We start from the raw sequence: 20,649 nt of genomic DNA, 5'->3' as shown, positions 1-20,649 counted from the left end.
ATCTGATTCTGTATGCCAGATTCGAAATCTACTCCCGAATGCCGATGGGTAATTAGACTCAAATTTTAATACCATATTCGTATTCTACTCTCCAATACCTTTTATTTGATACCAATATTGTCCCGATCGGTCCACTTTTGATTTTGAAAAATTATATAGCCTATGTTTCCTTCCAGACCAACCTACCCAATATGCGAAAATTTCGAGAAAATCGGTTCTGCCGTTATTCAGCCTATACGGAACAAACAAACCGAGTCCCATATATCCGTGTTTGGCTAATGTGCCCATTTTGGGCGTTTTTTGTGGGGGTGGAGTGACCCCCTATACTTCGATGAATTTGTATGTACTCCCGCATACTTTTCATTTGATACCCATATTGTCCTTATCGGTCCACTTTTGATTTTGGGTGGTGTTTTTGGGGTGACGGTGGAGGGTCGGTCCCCTTCCGTTATCAATAAATTATAAAGTCTATTCCTACTTCTTGACCATATTCGTAATCTACTCCCGAATACCTTTCATTTGAGTCCCACATATAGTGTTTTGGGGCTGGGGCAGCCCCCAGATACTTGGACCTTGGAATTTTTATGATGAAATTCGCACTCTACTCTTGAATACCTTTCATTTGATTCCCATATTATCCCGATCGGTCCAGTTTGATTTTTGTTTTGTACTTTTGGCGTAAGGGGGAGGGTCCGCCCCTTCCCGATATCAAAATATTATATAGCCTATGTTTCCTTCCAGACCAACCCACACAATCTCTGAAAATTTCAAGGTAATCGGTTCAGCCGTTTTTGAGTCTATATTGAACAAACAAACAAACCGACAAACAAAAAAAACACAAATTGAATCTTCTTCTTATATATAAAAATCAATTTGTGTTTGTTTGTTTGTTTGTCCCTTATTGACTCAGAAACGGCTGAACCGATTTTCTTGAAATTTTCATAGATAGTGCATAATGATCGCGTGGTGAAAATAGGGTACTACATTTTTTGATACCTGAAGGGGGGCGGACCCTTACCCTCATTTTCAGAAACGCCAGATCTCGCAAATGGGTGGTGCGAAATTTTGTTTGAACCCCATATTCCCATTGGCCTCAAAATTGGATATCAAATTCGTTTTCTAATCTCATTTAAACTCCTTATTGCAAAAGTCAGCAAATATGTCCGGTTTGGGGTATTGGCCCTAAAAACTATAAATATTTGGTTCCACTCTCTTTAAGACCCAAATTGTCTTTGTGAGCAAATACATCCCATTTAGGGGTTGGTGGTGGGACGTCCCCTAGACAGTTGGTCCCTAATGTTGATATCAGATACGTGATCTACTCCCAAATACCTTTAATTTATGCCGCATATTCCATAGTCGTCAAAAATGACTGGCTTGGACGGTGTTTTGGGGGAGTTGGCCTTGAAAATATGTATCGGATTCGTGTTCCACTTTAAAAACCCTCTTATTTGAGCCTCATGTAGCAATAGTCAGCAAATACTTCCTATTGGGTTGGTGTTGTGGGGGTGGTGTGGCCCCATAGACACCTTTCCCGAATATTGAAATCACATTCTTGCTTTACTTCCAAATATCTTTCATTTGAGCCCCATATTGCTATGGTCATAAATTTGTCCCTTTTGGGGGATGTTTTTGGTGAGAGGCTGCCCCCCAAACACTTGGTCCCATATTTGGATATCAGATTCGAATTCTATACTTAAATATCTTTTATTTAAGCCCATATTTCCATGGTCAGTTAGTAAGTCCTGTTTGGGTAGTGTTTTGGGGAAGGGGTGGACCCGCAGGAACATGGTCCCACATTTGGAAATTAGATTCGTATTCTACTCGCAAATACCTTTCATTTGAGTCCCATATTGCCATGGTCGGTAAATATGTCCGATTAAGGGGTGTTTTGGGGGTTGGGGTGGTCCCCCTAAAACTTGGTCTGACATTTGGATATCAGGTACGTTTTCTTATCCTAAATACCTTTCAATTGAGTCCCATATTGTTGTGATTGGTCTAAATATATGTTTGGTAGGTTTTTGGGTGTGGCGGCCCCTCTAGGTACCGTATCCGAAATTTGGATACCAAATTTTTATTTTTGGGATACTATATGAGTGCACACAAAATTTCGCTTAAATCGCACCACCCATCTCAGAGATCTGGTGTTTCTGAGAATTAGGGTAAGGGGGAGGGTCTGCCCCCCTTCAGATATCAAAAATCTGTGAAAATTTAAAGAAAATCGGTTGAGCCGTTTCTGAGTTATAAGGAACACACAAACAAACAAACAAACACAAATTGATTTTTATATATAAGAAGATAAGATGATGCTAAAATAAAAACAAAGGCTAGATTGCAGAAATGTAACGGTATATATGTTTTCCAGAATTATGTAAGAAAGAGTAATAAGCCGGGCTATGGCTACTTATTAACAATTAGTGCAACATTACATTAGTATAATGTTGCAACATTACATATTTTCCCGTGAACATTCCATTGAGGAACAGGGAGTACTTCTCTGATATCAAAGAGTGCAGTCCTATTAAGGTTTTATCTCAGTTATATTGGGCCTCCTGTTTTGTGCCGAGTCCTAATGGCGTGCGCCATAGGCAGACATGCTAACCTTTGCGCCACAGTGGCCTCCAATTAGTATAAGATTATAACAGTAAATTTATGAATTAAAAATGTTGGTTAAGTAGGTTAGGTTAGGCTGAAAAGAGGCTGTAGAATTTAATCCGCCCCATGCCACTAGGTGGACATACACCTAAACCAGTAATCGGCTTGTTGTGCGCTCTAAACACTATAAAGTAACCTCTAAAAAGAAAATTTCAAGTTAGGAATTCCGTGCTACTTACAAAATCCTTATTTGTTTTCAATACCACTCCCCTAAGTTAGATCATGTCTGGTATTGTGTCTCCACTTAAGTGCCGGTATCTGTTAGACGCGAAAGCCAGGCAATGACAAAGGAAATGCTCCAACGTCTCATTATCTTCTCCGCATGCCCTACACATGCTATCACTTGCCGCACCGATTTTACATAAGTGAGCTCGTAGTCCTATGTGTCCCGTTATGACATCAATGGCTATACTGTTATCATAACGGGTAAGTAACACCAACAGGATATGTTGTAATAAAATTGATGCCAAAGAAGACAAAATGTCAATAACATGCATATTTTGATCATATATAAGATAAGAATCAAATATTTAATAATATAAACAAATATCTATTTGTATGGGAGTTCTATCTTATACAAATTTTGGAAGTATTTTCTAAAATTTGAGTGCTAAAATTTTTCAGATTCTATTAAAATAAAAATATGAGAATTTATTAATTTTTTTATTGAAAATGGCAAACATTCGTAATTGCGAAAAAAGTTCAGATGCAATTAAAAAATTATTGAAACCATTAATTTTTAAATTGAAAATGGAAAAACTTTCAATCACGATCGTAATTGAAAACAAGTAAAAGCGTGCTAAGTTCGGCCGGGCCGAATCTTATGTACCCTCCACCATGGATCGCATTTGTCGAGCTCTTGCCACGGTATCTCTTTTTAGGCAAACAAAGTATAAAAGAACAATATCAAGTTATTTCGTACCATAATTGAACTGAATATTGGAGACCATAGTAGAAGTCATTGTGTAAAATTTCAGCCAAATCTAGTAAGAATTGCTTACTTTAGGGGCTGAAGAAGTAAAATAGGGAGGTCGGTTTATAAGGGAGCTGCATCAGGCTATAAGCCGATTCATGCCATTTTCGACACGTAGGATAAAGGTCGTAAGAGAAGCCGTCGTACAAAATTGCAGCTAAATCGGATAATAATTGCGCCCTCTAGCAGCTCAAGAAGTCAAGATGCCAGATCGGTTTATAGGGCAGCTATATCAGGTTATGGACCGATTTGAACTATTTTTAGCACAGTTGTTGAAAGTTATAACAAAACACGTCATGCAATATTTCAGCCAAATCGGGTAGGAATTGCTCCCTGTAGAGGCTTAAGAAGTCAAGACACCAGACGGGTTAAAAGGCAGCTATATCAGAAACTACCTAACCATTTGTCTACTATGAAATTTGACTTATCTCGCGCTAGTTTCGCCGTATCATCCACCGAGCAGTTTAGTATAACGAAGTTCTAGTTAAATTACCAGTGCAGGCTTATGTAGAACATCTGCCTAAAGGATTGCCATGATATGTTTTTTGCAGGGTTGCCACCATTCTGCAGCTGGCCACACGTAGTAGAATAAAATTGTAACCTATTAATTTTAAAATTACATGCATAAAACCAAGTTTACACCGATAATCATTAAAAAGTTTTTTAATTGCTCAATTATATGTTAGGTTAGGTTGAAGGGCACGCGACTAGCAACGCCACAGAACGATACATGACAGAAAAACGAAAGTTAATGTATTTTTATTTCTTTAATCATGGCTCTATTAACCATTTTCCTTTTATAAAATCAGCTGACGATCCGGTTTTAATGAGAAGTGTTAAAGTAAATGCTTTGCAAATTTTATCTGTAAATTTTACAAATTTTCAATTTGTTTTCCTCGCATAGTTTTGATAGGTTGTCAAATAAACAGACTTGCACTGGATACAAGTTTTTCGTTTTATTTTTGTCTTTCTTCACTAAAATACTCGTAAAACACAGCAGGTATAAGGAAGGGTTATCAACTGTTTTGTTTCTAAAATTGGCAATAGCAGCAAATTGTAACTTAATTTATTGGAAATTTAATTTTTAAGACCCCATTGTTCAGTTAAATTGAACTATTGGGTTGCCCAAAAAGTAATTGCGGATTTTTCATATAGTCGGCGTTGACAAATTTTTTCACAGCTTGTGACTCTGTAATTGCATTCTTTCTTCTGTCAGTTATCAGCTGTTACTTTTAGCTTGCTTTAGAAAAAAAGTGTAAAAAAAGTATATTTGATTAAAGTTCATTCTAAGTTTTATTAAAAATGCATTTACTTTCTTTTAAAAAATCCGCAATTACTTTTTGGGCAACCCAATAGTTTTCAATAAATTTTAATTTCATATAGCGCTAAAGACATTTTCATTAGATTTTAGTTTACATTGTTGTTAAAAATAGCGAGATCATATGAAATTCTGGTTGCTTAATGGTAACTTGCCCAAAACAATTTTTTCTTTAGAATAGTTATTTCGAGCATGTGTCAAACAACCGCATAACAAAATTTTTACTCATTTCAAAGTAATTATTGGAATGACATTTTTTAAAATAAATTTGAACGAACATATTGTGCTTAAAAAACATAAACCAATTTTACAGATCGTTCAACTGAAAACAACGAAACTTTTATCATGAGTTGATGAAAACATTGTCTGCCGAAGGAATATTTTATTTGTTGAATAGAATTATGGTTAAGTTACATTACTTACCAAATTCAAGTTGCCACTAACTAAAGAAGTGTACAATTTTTTTTAACACTTGAAATTTCTCCTTGTTTTATGCAAAATTTAACTAAATTGTATTAAAAGTGATTAATTTAATTGTAATAAGTTTTTTAATAAATTCTATGAACCACTTTGTTTTGAGTGAATGCACTATTTTGACATGTACTATTTTTAGGTATCGGGCTCCAGAAGTGTTATTGCATTCAACTAATTATGGCAGTTCCATTGACATGTGGGCTATGGGTTGTATCATGGCTGAGCTGTATACGTTTCGTCCGTTATTTCCAGGAAGCAGCGAAGTGGATCAACTTTATAAAATATGTTCCGTTTTAGGAACTCCGGACAAGGTATGTAACCTATTGCGTGTTTTTGTGGTATATAATAAAATCCTCACTTGATATGTTTTCAGAACGATTGGCCTGATGGATATCGACTCGCCGCAGCCATACATTTTCGGTACCCGGATTGTGTAAGGGTGCCATTAAATTCTATTGTCACTCGTTGCAGTCAAGCTGGATTAGATTTGTTGGAGGACTTGCTGCTGTACGATGCCGACAAAAGGCCAACAGCCCCGCAAAGCCTAAAATATCCTTACTTTAATGCTCTAAAACGCATATCGCCTGCGGCTGCTACAAAGGCCAATATGAAATTAACCTCAAAGTACGGCGCTAATTCAGGCCTCACGCAACAACTGTCGAACAATGTGCTTCCGGTGCAAGAAAAACTTCAGACCTTAACGGATATGATACATCGAAGCAATAACAACCACAACAATAATAACAATAAAAATGTCACAAACAACAATCTCAACAGGAGCGACTTTGCGGATGCCAACGCACTAAACAATTCAAAGAATGGCCATATCGTCGTTCACCAAGCCAAAAATGTCAGCCATGTTCAAATTCCAAAGGTAAGCTTTCTTGCAGTGAACACAAACGATCTGATGAATGCACCAATGCCAGTGCGAATGAGCACTAAGCAAACCAAACCATTGGACGACGGATCTTCGGTGAAAAGTGAAACGATTCGCTACAACACCATCCTGGCCCCAGCTAGCAACATTTACCTCAGCACTGGAAACCTCAATCAGAATGCGGACAATTTGGCCCGTACAGAATCAATAAACGACATATTCTTGAATCGTAATATATCGCATCTGTTCGGCATTAGTCAACAACCTGTGCCTCCTTCCGCACAGCAACACCATCCAAATGTGTCATTTCACAGTGGCAAACAGATAGCAGGTGGCACAAATCGCGGCAGCAATACCATCTACATGAATGGCTTGCGAAACTATGCGATGTATGACACTGCTGCAAAAAATGCCAAAAATTCTGCCAAAATTGGGGGCTACTATGTATACACCAGACCCTCACAGGACCCCATTCCAAGTGATCCTAGTAAAGTCTACAATATGTTCTCAAAAGTGAACTTGGCCAAACAGCAAAACGGACCCTCCGATATAATTCTGTGCAATTCATATGAAAAGGTCAATTTGATGGGCAGCAAAGTATATGCGAGTAAAGACGTCTACTCGGCCCGTTCGAGAGTTGGGCGTGCCGATGGCAGCAATTATATTTCCGACAGAGATCTTATCCTCCAAAGTAAACAGAATGATTTGGATAGTCAGGAGAAAGGCTTCGACAGAGACGATGAACTCGATACCATATTGGGGTAAGTACACTATTTTAATGCAATTCCAATATGGGTTTTAGCAAATTGCAAATTGCAAATTTGCCAATGAATATTTCATTAAGGAACAGAGACAAACTTCTCACATGGTAATGAGTGCGGTCCATTTCAAGTTGAAGCTAAATGATAAGGGAACTCCTTTTTATGGCCAAGTCTAAACGGCGCACAGTGGGAGAAATTGAAAAAAAAAACTAATAAAAAGTATGCTATGTGAGAACGGGTAGATATAATTTTGAAATTTGGAATGGTTAGAGCAGTGGTGTTGGCGAGTTCGTGTGCAAAATGTCAAGGCCCTAGGTGGTCCGGGCGACTCTTGTCAGGCCCCTAAAGTTGGTCACCTCGGTACTCCGAAAAATTGTTGGGGCTGCCAAATCTTCATTTGTGGTCCGATTTTCAAAATTATTCTTTCCTGCTGGATAGTGATAGAGATATTCAACATTTGAACTTTTTTTGATGCAATTTTGACCGAAATCTGCTTTGTATTTTGCAATTTATGAATGCATTTGTGGTTAGATTTCAATACAAAGCAGATCTCGGTCAAAATTGCAGTAAAAAAATTTCAAAAGTTGAAGCTTTAACCATTTCAAATTTTAAAGAGATATCTCTATCCGTTCTCACACAGCATATTTTTTATTACAATAGTTATTTTTTTCGATTTTCTCCCACTCTGCGGCGTGTCTCAGAGCGACACCTCTTTGGGGAGAAGTTTTTACACAGGATAGTACATCACCAACATCGCCATCATTAGAAGGGGACAACCACAGCAGGCCAGGCCAGGATTCGAACCCAGGTGTTCAGCGTCATAGGCGGACATGCTATACTCTGCGCTACGGTGGCCTCCAAGTGTCCCAAAAAACCAAAAGTAACGAACATTTGCTGTAATTTTGTTTTTGAGTTCTGGCTACACAAGTCGTGAATGAAAAAGATTAAAAGTGTTTCCAGTGCAAGTCTGTTTGTTTTACATCAGGTGTTAACACCATTTACCAACCCGTCACAACAATATGATAAAAAATGTGAAAAAAATTTTAAAATTTATAAATAACATTTGCGAAACATGTGCAAGCATAGTCGTCAAATTAAATTTATTAATATATGGGCACGTCATTTTAGAAATAATTCGTTTAAATGGGCGAAACTTATCTGTGAAAAACTAAACATGGCAATCCTGAAGACAGATGTTCTAATGAGCCTGCACTCGTAATTTATCCAGAACTTCTTTGTACTGGATAGACGTCATTACCATACAATTTTTGCTGCACTGCACTGTATAGTACTAAAATAAAATTGAGCTATTATGATGTTCGGTAAACGATAACCCGTTCCGATACGACGCACTATGGCGCGGACAGAGGAAACATGTGGCAGAAGTCTAAATTTTCATGTGCGCCTATGAAATTTGGAAAGAACCTATCTTAGGTTGAACTTTTCAACGAGTTCAAAACTGCTACTCATAGGAATGACAGATTTTTATTCTAGAAGCTTCAAAAAAAAAACATTTTTTTTTGTAGTTAATTTGGTTCGATTTCAACTGTAATATTTCGAAAACTAGAATACGGACTTTTACTTTTTATTTTTGTAAAAAAATTGCAAATTTGCCCATGAATATTAAACTAAGGAATAGGGGCAAAGTGCCCGGGCAGCACTCACATGAGTGCTGCCCGATTCAAGTTTAAGGCCGCTTTGGGGAGAAGTTTTTACATGTCTGCAATACCATATGGTACACTATCTCTCAAATGTCGCCAGCATTAGGAGGGGAAAACCACGGCCGATAATTTTTTTCTGATCTCGCCAGGATTCGAATCCAGGCGTTCAGCGTCATAGGCGGACATCCTAACCTCTGCGCTACGGTGGCCTCCTTTTTTTATTTGTTCTACTGCACTCAAAAACAAGTAAAAAAGCTTTAAATTCGGCCAGGCAAAACTTTGGGTACCCACCACCTCGGCAAATCACCTTCCGGTGAAAAATGCATTATTTATGCACCCATAGCAGCTATATCTAAATATGGTCCAATTTTGGTTCAATTTTGTTCAATTATGGTTCAATACCCAAATATAGACCTATCTGAACCATATAGGAGACGGATGTCGAAAAGTAACATAAGTTACAGAGTCAAATTTCAGCGAAATCGGATAATAAATGCATCTTTTATGGGGCCAAGACCTTAAATCGGGAGATCGGCCTACATGGCAGCTATATTCAAATCTGGACCGATCTGGGCCAAACTGAAGAAGAATGTGGAGTAGCCTAACACAACTCACTGTCCAAAATTTCAACAAAATCGGACAATAAATGTGGCCTTAATGGGCCTAAATCCGCAAATCTGTCTATATTGGGGCTATATCAAGATATATTCCGATATAGACAATCTTCGAATTTAACCTGCTTATAGACAAAAAAAGAATTTGTGCAAAGTTTCAAAATCTCTATTTTTAAAGACTGCAGCTTGATTTAAACAGACGGATGAACGGACATGGCTATATCGTCTTAGAAATTTTACGGCGATCAAAAATATATATACTTTATAGGGTCGGAAATGGATATTTCGATATGTTGCAAACGGAATGACAAAATTAATAGGAATCAATTTATTGATAACGGAAGGGGGCGGACCCTCCACCGTTACCCCAAAAACACCATCCAATATCAAAAGTGGACCGATAAGGACAATTCATGTCAATGTCAAATGAAAGGTATTCGGAAGCAGATTTCGAATCTGGTATACAAAATCAGATCAAAGTATAGGGGATCACGCCATCCCACAAAAACGCCATTAGACCCATTACGACTATATGATACTTGGCTGAAGCGATTTTCTTAAAATTTTCATAGATTGTGTACTTTTGTCTGGAAGAAAACATAAGCTATATAATTTTTAGATATCGGGTGTAGGCGGACGCTCCCCCTTACCCCAAAAACGCCGCCCATATCCGATAGTGGTCCGATGGGCCCAAGAAGGGTATCAAATGAAAGGTATTGGAAACCAGAAAACGAATATGGTGTTAAAATTTGTGTCCAAAACACCCTCCAAACGGTTCATATTTACCGGCCATGGCAATATGGGGCTCAAAATAAAGGGATTTGGAAATGCAGCACGAATTTGATATCCATATTTGAGTCGAAATGTATGATGTGCCATTCCTCCCCTAATGAAAACATTACTCTTAGGAAGAACATTACTGCCAATAACCGAGAAGGGACAAATTCTCACACATCAATGAGTGCTTTCCGATTCAAGTTTAAACTCAATGATAAGGACCTTTCTTTTATAGCCGAGTCCGAACGGCGTCCGCAGTGCGACATCTCTTTGCGGAAAATTTTTTAAATGACCTTGCATGGTATTGTCCCTCGCAAATGTCGCCATTAAGAGGGGATAAACACCGCTTTGTCCGATGTTTTCGCCAGGATTCGAACTCATTCAGCATCATAGGCCAATGGCACGAATTCAGGGCGAAGTGTCCCCACCCCAAAAAGATATTAGAGAGTTAAAGAAGTCGCAGCGGAGCGGGCCCGGTTCGGCTAGTTTGGTATAAAATAGGGGTCCCGTCCGGGTGGGTGTTGGGCTGCGATGCATAAAAACCTAAAAGTATCAAAAACATTAGTTAGGGGAAATTAGGGCAAGAGTTTAGATGTTATTTTCTTGTAGAGAAAACAAATTTAGCCACTTAGGTCGAAGCGATTTTTGATTTGGTAAATATTCGCTGAGTTATTGATGTTGGAAAATCGAAGATCACACCCCGTGGGTTTTGGGCTTGCGAAGGTTAAACTTAATTGGAGAGCACTCAGAAGAAAAATTTAAGTCACTCAAGGATAGCTGCGATAGAGGTATCCATTAGGCGGTTTATAATCTGGGTCTGTTGTCAGTGGAGCGGCAGATCTGGAGCCCGGCTTAGACTTAGAATGGATTCCAAAGACCCAACAGCTGCGGTGGTGGTATCAGGCCGTAGCATGTTGTCTGCTACTGAAACCTCGACTGGTGGAGCGGCTGTTCCAGGCTCCACTAACCGACAGACGACTGGTCAGCAGGGGTTTTTGACGAAGGCACCTGGTTCGAGTCTAAAGGACAAGGCCGAACCTATTCCTTCTTCGCATGCCCATAATTTGCCTGGACCACGGGCTTTCCCGTCAATCCAACACGCTCTTTAAGAGATTGGAATAATAGAAGACGCATCGCTCTCAGATTTATTGAGAGCCTTGGTGAGAATGATCCTAAGACTCTCGCTGATAGGGAGAGAGTTTCCCTAAATTGGGCTCGGAAATTCGCTGCACAGGTTACCCCAAAGACTACACGTCTAGATTCGGAAACTGCACCGCAGTCAGCCAAAAGGCTGCAGTCACCCGGAGGGCATCCCATGCCTAAAGAGAACTAGGGCGGACAACAGTAAGATGGGTCCAAGAACATTTGCTAATGTCACTAGGGACAGTTTGGTGATGGCAGTTGTCAACAAGGGAGAAGAACAGGGCTGCATACCTAGGAATAATTAGAGTGGAATAGTCAATGGACTGACATCGGTATACTCTGATGTCCTCGCAGAATTTCATGGGTCTCCTCCAGTTTGTGACGATGCAGACTGGTATCGGAAGATATTTCTTCTCGACCAATGGCGCATGCTTGTATACCGAGGATTCCCTCAGATCCTGAATCGATACTTGAAAGACTAAGGGAATGAAATCCCAATCTATTAACCACCGATTGGAAGATTGGTAGATTCGATGAGGCTGATGGTGACCGGAGACATGCAGTATTCGTACTAAACTCCGGCTGTCTCACAGACCTCAACAAGTCTGAAGGAGTTGTATCCTACGGATTCAACAAATTTAAACTGTAAATTTGTTGAAGCGGTGGGGTTGGGAAATCAGGAGACGACTCAGCAGTTGATGCTGAACACTTGCCTGAGGGACTATCGACCACATCGCTAAACTTTGGAAGATTGCAGGAGACTGAATCTCCAAAATGTGAGGGTGGGTCATCCGGTTGGACTGGGCTCAAAGTACGCGCTAGCGGGGAAGCACGGAACTCAGAAAGTACTTCAACAGCAGCAGTTAGTGAAGAATGTAAGGAGACATTGTCCACACGGCAAGTGTCCAGTGTCCTGAGGAAGAGTGGTTCCACAGCTTTCCCACCTGCCCTTGGATGCGTACGGAAGCTCATCATAACAAGTTCTAACGAATCTTGTGAGGATGGCCTCCTGGTGGAGTCAGAAGACGAAGTTAACACAACAGTGGTGAAAGTTCTGAATCCTGACTATGGTCCGGTTTCTACAGATAAATATCCACCATTGTAGGGCCCTTCGGCGTTACTAAAGGTACTCCTGATGGCTGGGGGATTTGACGTGGTTCTTATCCAGAAAACATGGTGTGTGGAGGAATGGTTTGTGGATTAAGAATTCTGGGATTTAAACTTCACAAGGGTACGGGGAATGGGAGACACAGAGCCTGTATTCTTGCAAAGGGTAGTCTAAATGTTTTTCCTCTTCCGTCGCTAAGCACTAAAGATTCAGAAGTAGCCAGCCTTGAAATAAACAAGTCTCATTACTGGCTGGCTTCCCTATATATGTCACACGATTCAAAGATGCCGCCTTCAAATCTTAAGTCGCTGGTTGAAGCTGCTTCTGTTGGAAAGAAAAGACTCATTGTAGGAAGTGATGGTAATGCACATCACCAGATATGGGGAAGTTCGGATGTCAACGAAAGGCTTGAGCTGCTTATTAAATCTATATGTATAAAAATGAATTTGTGTTTGTTTGTTTCTGGGTATAGACTCAAAAACGGCTAAACCGGCGGGCGGACCCTCCCTCTTACCCCAAAAGTACCAGCCAAAAATTAAAGTGGAGCGATTGGGACAATATGGGACTTAAATGAAAGGAATTCAAGAGTAGAGCACAAATTCCAATTAAAAAATGGGTCCATGTAATTGAGAGGACGCCACGACCCAAAAAACCCCCCAAAATAGGTTTGGACGATAACGTTAAAATGGTAGATTACGAATATGGTCCGGAAGGAGCAATAGGCTATATAAGTTTTTGATATCGCAAGGAGAGCGGACCCTCTTACTTACCCCAAAAGTACCATCCGAAACTAAAATTAGACCGATTAGGACAATATGGGACTCAAATGAAAGGTGTTCGGGAGTAGACTACGAATATGACATAAAAAACGAGGTCCAAGTAATTGATAGTCCCCCATCCCCGATAAGCCTCCCAACTGGGAATATTACTCAACCATAGCTTGATGAAACTTAAGTGATTGGCATTTGAGAGCAGATTACGAATATGATATTAAACTTTGTGTCCAAGAACCTAGGTGGTAAGAACTATCGCCACCGCACCAAATATATAGACTGGCAAATTAGTTTTTTACAACAGAAAATCGTTTAATATGGCAATTTAAAATGGTTTAGAAACAAGTAAAAAATCGTTAAGTTCGGCCGGGCCGAACTTTGGATACCCACCACCTCGGGTATATATGAAAACTACCTTTCATCAAAATTCGGTGAAAATTGCATACCTTATGTCCCATAGCAGTTATATCGAAATATGATTCGATTTGGACCAAATACTAATAAGTACAATTCAATTGTTCAATTGTGCATAACAAAATAGTGATCTTTTTATTGTAGCAGCTATATCTAAAAATAAACCGATCTGAACCATATACGTCACAGATGTCGAAAAGCCTAACATAAGTCACTGTGTCAAATTTCAGTGAAATCGGATTATAAATGCGCCTTTTATGGGGCCAAGACTTTAAATCGAGATATCGGTCTACATGGCAGTTATATCCAAATCTGGACCGATTTGGCCCAATTCGCAGAAAAATGTCGAAGAGCCTAACACAAAGCACTGTCCCAAATTTCGGCGAAAACCCTTAAATCCAGAGATCAATCTATATGACAGCTATTTTGAAATCTGGACCGATTTGGGCCAAATTGAAGAAGGATGTCGAAGAGCCTAACTAAATTCTCTGTCACAAATTTCAGCGACATCGGACAATAAATGTGCCTTTTATGGACCCAAAACCTACAACCGAGATACCGGTCTATATTGCAGCTTCGAAATCTGAACCGATCTGTGCGATATTGCAGAATTATGTCAAGGGGCTTAACTTAACTCATTGTCCCAAATTTCGGACAATAAATGCGCCTTTTAAGGGGCCAAAACCTTAAATCGAGAAATCGGTCTATATGACAGCTATATCCAAATCTGAACCGATCAGGGCCAAATTAAAGAAAGATATCGAAGAGCCTAAGACAACTCCCTGTCCCAAATTTCAGCAAAATCGGATAATAAATGTGGCTTTTGATCCAATTGGATTTAGTTGATCCAATTAAAAACGTGCCAACATGAACAGAGAGAGGGCAGGTTGGTATAAATTAATCATCAGCATGTATCTTTGTTATGACAACCTATCGGTTCTTTGAGTTAAGAAAAATAAAATATAGGAATATAGGAAGGATCTAAAAGCAAAAAATTTGGTATCAAATTCTGGGGTGGGATGCTTAGGAGAGCCGCCCACCTCTAAAACCCGACAAACGGATTTATAGACCAACCACTACAATATGGGACTCAAATTAAAGGTATTTGAGAGTAGAAAACGAGTCCGATATTTAATTGCGGAACTAAGTGTTTCGTGGGTCACCCCACCACTATAAAACCCCTCAAATCGGACTATTTTACGGACCATGGCAATATGGATCTTAAATGAAAGGTCTTTGGGAATAGAGCCCGAAATTGACTTTCACTTTTGGGACCAAGTGTCTGGGGGTCCACCACACCCCCAGAAGGACTTTTACTGACCATTGCAATGTGGGTTTTAAATAAGAGGTACTTGAGTGTAGAAAAATCCATAGAAAAATTGGAATACATTTTCAACTACAATTACGCGGAAACTTTCAAATTTAGAGTTCTCCTCTCCATAAATGGGCGCAGAGCGGGCCGGGCTCAACTAGTCTCATATATAAAAATCGATTTGTGTTTGTTTGAATGTTTGTTTGTTTGTGTGTTCCTTATAGACTCAGAAACGGCTGAACCGATTTTCTTTAAATTTTCACAGATGGTGCATAATGCTACCGTGGTTAAAATAGGGTACTAAATTTTTTGAAACGCCAGATCTCGGAGATGGGTGGTGCGATTTAAGCGAAATGTTGTATGCTCTCATATAGTACCCTAAAAATAAAAATTTGGTATCCAAACCTCGGATGGGGTACCTAGGGGGGCCGCCCCACCCTAAAACCTACCAAACATATATTTAGACCAATCACGACAATATGGGACTCAAATGAAAGGTATTTAGGATAAGAAAACGTATCTGATATCCAATTGTGGGACCAAGTGCTAGGGGGACCACCCAAACCCCCAAAACACCCCTAATTCGGACATATATACCAACCATGGCAATTTGGGACTCAAATCAAAGGTATTTGTGAGTAGAATACGAATCTGATATCCAAATGTGGGACCACGTTTCTGGAGGTCCACCCCTTCTCCAAAGCACACCCCAAACTGGACTTATTTACTGACCATGGGAATATGGGACTCAATTGAAAGGTATTTACGAGTACAATACGAATCTTATATCCAAATATGGGACCAAGTGTTCGGGGCCGCCTCTCCCCAAAAACATCCCCCTAAAGGGACAAATTTGCGACCATAGTAATAGGACCTATATAGGACCCCCCAAATAAGAGGGTTTATAGAGTAGAACACGAATCCGACATATATTTTCAAGGCCAACTCACTGAGTGGCCGCCCATCCTCCAAAACACCCCAAGCCGGTCATGTTTGTCGACTATAGAAATATGGGGCCAAATTAAAGGTATGTGGGAGTAGACCACGTATCTGATATCAAAATTAGGGACCAACTGTCTAGCGGACGTCCCACCACCATAACAACCCCAAATAGGACGTATTTGCTCACCAAGACAATTTAGGTCTTAAAGAGAGTGGAACGAAATATTCATAGTTTTTAGGGCCAATACCCCAAACCGGACATATTTGCTGACTTTTGCAATAAGGAGTTTAAATGAGATTCGAAAACGAATTTGATATTCAATTTTGAGGGCAATGGCATTTGATATATAGATATATGAGAATAGAGCACGTTGCTGATATATTTTCAGGGCTTAGAATTTGGGGGACCATCCCACTCCCCCAAACACCCCTAAATCGGGCATATTTACCGACCATGACAATGTGGGGCTTAAATGAAAGGTATTGGTGGGTAGAGCAAGAATTGATACCCATTTTCAGGACCAATTTTCTGGGGGTCTACCCCTCTCCCAAAATACCCCACAACAGCACCATAAAAGCCCCTACACCATAAAGGCCATACAAACAAACAAACAAACACAAATTCATTTATATATATATATATTGTAGATAGATAGATAGATATTTGAACATTTTAATTAAATCATAGTAAAAATTTCAAACATTTTATTGCAACAGTTAATTGTTTGCGTGCTAAAATTGACGTATGAATTACCGTATGAACAGAATGAAGAAAAAATTATTTGATCAAGTCAAATAATAAGAAGTTTATGCGATTTTTCTATTTTTAAAACAACGTAAACTAAAATCGAGTTAATATGAAGTTAAGTTGGTTCATGTCTGGTATTGTGCCTCAATCTTAGTACTGCGAAAGCGGCTAACAGATACCACTTGAAAAGTTTTTTATACCCACCACGGAAGGATGGGGGTTATATTCATTTTGTCATTCCGTTTGCAACACATCGAAATATCCATTTCTGACACAGATTCTTTTTTGTCCATAAGCAGGTTAAGTTCGAAGGAGGGCTATTTGGACTATAAATTGATATAGCCCCCATATAGACCGATCCGCCGAATTAGGGCCTTAGTCCCATAAAACCTACATTTATTATCCGATTATGCTGTAGTTTGGGACAGTGAGTTGTGTTCGGCACTTCGACATCCTTCGTCAATTTGGTCCAGATCGGTCCAAATTTGGATATAGCTGCCATATAGACCGATCCTCCGATTTTGGGTCTTAGACCCATAAAAGCTACATTTCTTACCCGATTTTGCTGAAATTTGGGACAGTGGGTTGTGCTAGGCCCTTCAACATCCTTCTCCAATGTGGTCTAGATCGGTCTAGATTTGGATGTAGCTGCCATATAGACCGATTTCTCGGTTTTAGGTTTTGAGGTCATAAAAGGCGCATTTATTGTCCGATGTCGCTGAAATTTGAGACGGTGTGTTTAGTTAGGCTCTTCGACGTCCTTCTTCAATTTGGCCTAGATCGGTCCAGATTTGAATATAGCTGCCATATAGACCGATCTCTCGGTTTTAGGTTTTGGATCCATAAAAGGCACATTTTTGTCCGAAATCGCTGAAATTTGGGACAAAGAGTTGTGTTAGGCTCTTCGACGTCCTTCCTCAATTTGGCCCAGATTGAATATAGCTGCCATATAGACCTATCACTCGATTTAAGGTTTTGGGCCCATAAAAGGCGCATTTATTGTCCGATTTTGCCGAAATTTGGGACAGTGCGTTGTGTTAGTCTCGTCGACATTTTCCTGCAATTTGAAGAAAATCGGTGCAGATTTGGATATAGCTGCCATGTAGACCGATGTCTCGATTTCACTGAAATTTGACTTTTCGACATCTGTGTCGTATATGTTTCAGATCGGTTTATTTTTAGATATAGCTACTAAAAAGACCAATATTTTGTTATACATAATTGAACAATAACTTGTACTTATTAGTATTGGTCCAAATCGGAACCTATTTCGATATAACTGCTATGGGACAGAACGTATGCAATTTTCACCGGATTTTGATGAAAGGTGGTTTACATATATACCCGAGGTGGTGGGTATCCAAAGTTCGGCCCGGCCGAACTTAACGCCTTTTGGCGGTCTGGAATGAAACATAGGCTATATATTTTTTTGATATCAATCGGTACAAAATCCCATGAAAAGTATTCAAGAGTAGAATACGAATTTCATAATAAAAGTTGGGTCCAAGTACCTGGGGGGCCGCCCCAGCCCCAAAACCGCTTAAAATAGGTTTATTTGAAGATCATGACAATATGGGTCTCAAATGAAAGGTATTCGAGAGTAGCTTACGAATATGGTCAGGAAGTAGGAATAGGCTTTATAATTTGTTGATAACGGAAGGGGGCGGACCCTCCACCGTTATCCCAAAAACACCACCCAAAATCAAAAGTGTACCGATAAAGACAATATGGATATCAAATAAAAAGTATTCGGGAGTATATAACGAATCTGGCATACAAATTCATGTCGAAGCATAGCGGGTCACCCCACCCCCACAAAAACGCCCAAAATGGTCACATTAGCCAATCACGGATATATGGGGCTCGGTTTGTTTGTTCCGTATAGACTGAAAAACGGCAAAACTGATTTTCTCGAAATATTGTGTAGGTTGGTCTGAAAGGAAACATAGGCTACATAATTATTCGGTATCGGAAGGGCGACGGACTCTCCCCCTTATGCTAAAAACACAACCCAAAATCAAAAGTGGACCGATCGGGACAATATAGGTATCAAATAAAAGGTATTCGAGAGTAGAATACGAATATGGTATTAAAATTTGAGTCTAAGTACGCATCGGGCCGCCCCAACCTCATAACTCCCCCAAACGGACATATTGGACGTTCATGTTAATATGGGCCTCAAATGAAAGGTATTCGGAAGTAGATTTCGAATCTGGTATACAAAATCAGATCAAAGTATAGGGGATCACGCCATCCCTCAAAAACGCCATTAGACCCATTACGACTTTATTTTCTTAAAATTTTCATAGATTGTGTACTTTTGTCTGGAAGAAAACATAAGCTATATAATTTTTAGATATCGGGTGGAGGCGGACGTTCCCCCTTACCCCAAAAACGCCGCCCATATCCGATAGGGTATCAAATGAAAGGTATTGGAAACCAGAAAACGAATATGGTGTTAAAATTTGTGTCCAAAACACCCTCCAAACGGTTCATATTTACCGGCCATGGCTCCAATTAAAGGGATTTGGATGTGCACCACGAATTTGATATCCATATTTGAGTCGAAATATCTGAAGTGCCATCTCTCCCCTAATGAGAACATTACCCTAAGGAATAAAATTACCACCAGGAACCGAGAAGGGGCAAATTCTCACACATTAATGAGTGCTTTCCGTTCCTAGATTAAACTCAATGATAAGGGACGTTTTTTATAACCGAGTCCGAACGGCGTCCCGCAGTGCGTCACCTCTTTGGGGATTTTTTTTTAAATGATCATGCATGGCATTGTACCTCGCAAAAGTCGCAACATTAAGAGGGGATAAACACCGCTTTTCCCGATGTTCTCGCCACGATTCGAAGGCGCTCAGCGTCATAGGTTACAATGGTACGAATTCGATATCCGCATACAGGGCGAAGTGTACCCACCCCAAAAAGATATAAGAGAGTTAAAAAAGGCGCAGCGGAGCGGGCCCGATTCGGCTAGTTTATAAATAAATAAACACTTCCTTAAAAAATACAAAATTTACCATACTTTTCGAATAAATCTGAGACGACAGTAGCGAAATTTACTTGCAGCAAAGAAATATTCATATTTTTTATGTTGATAAGTGGATTTTTAAGCCGAATTGAAAGTATTTTTGCAGGGTTCTTTTTAGGTTTTAAGAATATCAAATGATTGAATTGTACCCATTTTTAATCTACGTTTTAAATTCGCCATTCTACAGAAAGAAACTGAAGAGCTCTGCGAAAAGACAAAGAAATTCAAAGTCGAACATACAACTTGAAGATTTATTTGGACATCTATCCATGGATTCGGATCTTAGCGATGGAAAATTTCCAGATCACAACTACACCGACCGCACCTCAGATGCTTTGACTATGGGAAAGCATTCAAACCTTCTGAGCAGTATAGAAGCAAATAACGGCAGTCGCACGGATTCATTTACTACAAACCCGTAAGTGTTGCTCTTGTTTAGATTTATTTTGGTTTTGTTTAAATAACTATGGTTGACTATATTTGGCACTTGTTTTAAAACTCTTTGTCGCATCCTAATAATTCATAAATCATTTCATTTTGGTGTCCTTGCCAATCGTCCACTGCAATCATTCATCATTTCATACATTTCTTGTGACATAGTGGCTTTTCACCCAATCATCACCCTAATGACAAGGGCACGCATGACGAAGATGACTGCCAATTCTGGCCCATAAGGTAACCAAACGATTTCATTTGCAACGCACTGCTCCTATTTTAAGCATTTTGCCCATAGTAGTTCTTAGATTATAGTGTTAAATATATTTTTGTCTATAAAAGCTTAACATAAATTGTTGCTTCTGGTTTATTGTAGTCGACTAAAACTTTAGGTAATGCATTGCTAATAGCACGGCTATGACCTTCCGTTTCCAATTTTTATCGCTGATTGATACTTATTTTACTTCAGAGATGATTGTCCAATTATTATTCTTTGAAAAATTCTTAGCATCTTAATCTAAAAAAGGCTATTTAGCGTCTTTAAACACGGTTCAATGTTTCCTTTACTAACTTTCAACGGTATTTTTACCTTTATTTAAGATTTGTTATGTCTTTAAAGAATTC

At 39.4% G+C, this 20,649-nt stretch overlaps 1 protein-coding gene across 3 annotated transcripts in view; it reads left to right on the top strand.

Annotated features, from left to right (window-relative positions):
• LOC106081149 (uncharacterized) overlaps window positions 1-20,649 on the top strand; it is a 76,332-nt gene that overhangs the window by 47,859 nt on the left and 7,824 nt on the right. For 2 of the 3 annotated variants that reach the window (XM_013242927.2, XM_013242926.2), the window contains exons 6-9: window positions 5,560-5,731; window positions 5,794-7,058; window positions 19,778-20,008; window positions 20,191-20,265. In XM_013242927.2, coding sequence (XP_013098381.2) covers window positions 5,560-5,731; window positions 5,794-7,058; window positions 19,778-20,008; window positions 20,191-20,265 — 1,743 coding nt within the window. The remainder of the gene's footprint in view (window positions 1-5,559; window positions 5,732-5,793; window positions 7,059-19,777; window positions 20,009-20,190; window positions 20,266-20,649) is intronic. The other variant, XM_013242929.2, reaches the window with a different exon arrangement.

The sequence above is a fragment of the Stomoxys calcitrans genome, chromosome 3 (genome assembly GCF_963082655.1).
Source record: "Stomoxys calcitrans chromosome 3, idStoCalc2.1, whole genome shotgun sequence".
Lineage (NCBI taxonomy): Eukaryota > Metazoa > Arthropoda > Insecta > Diptera > Muscidae > Stomoxys > Stomoxys calcitrans.
This window is presented reverse-complemented; position numbering and strand designations above follow the sequence as displayed.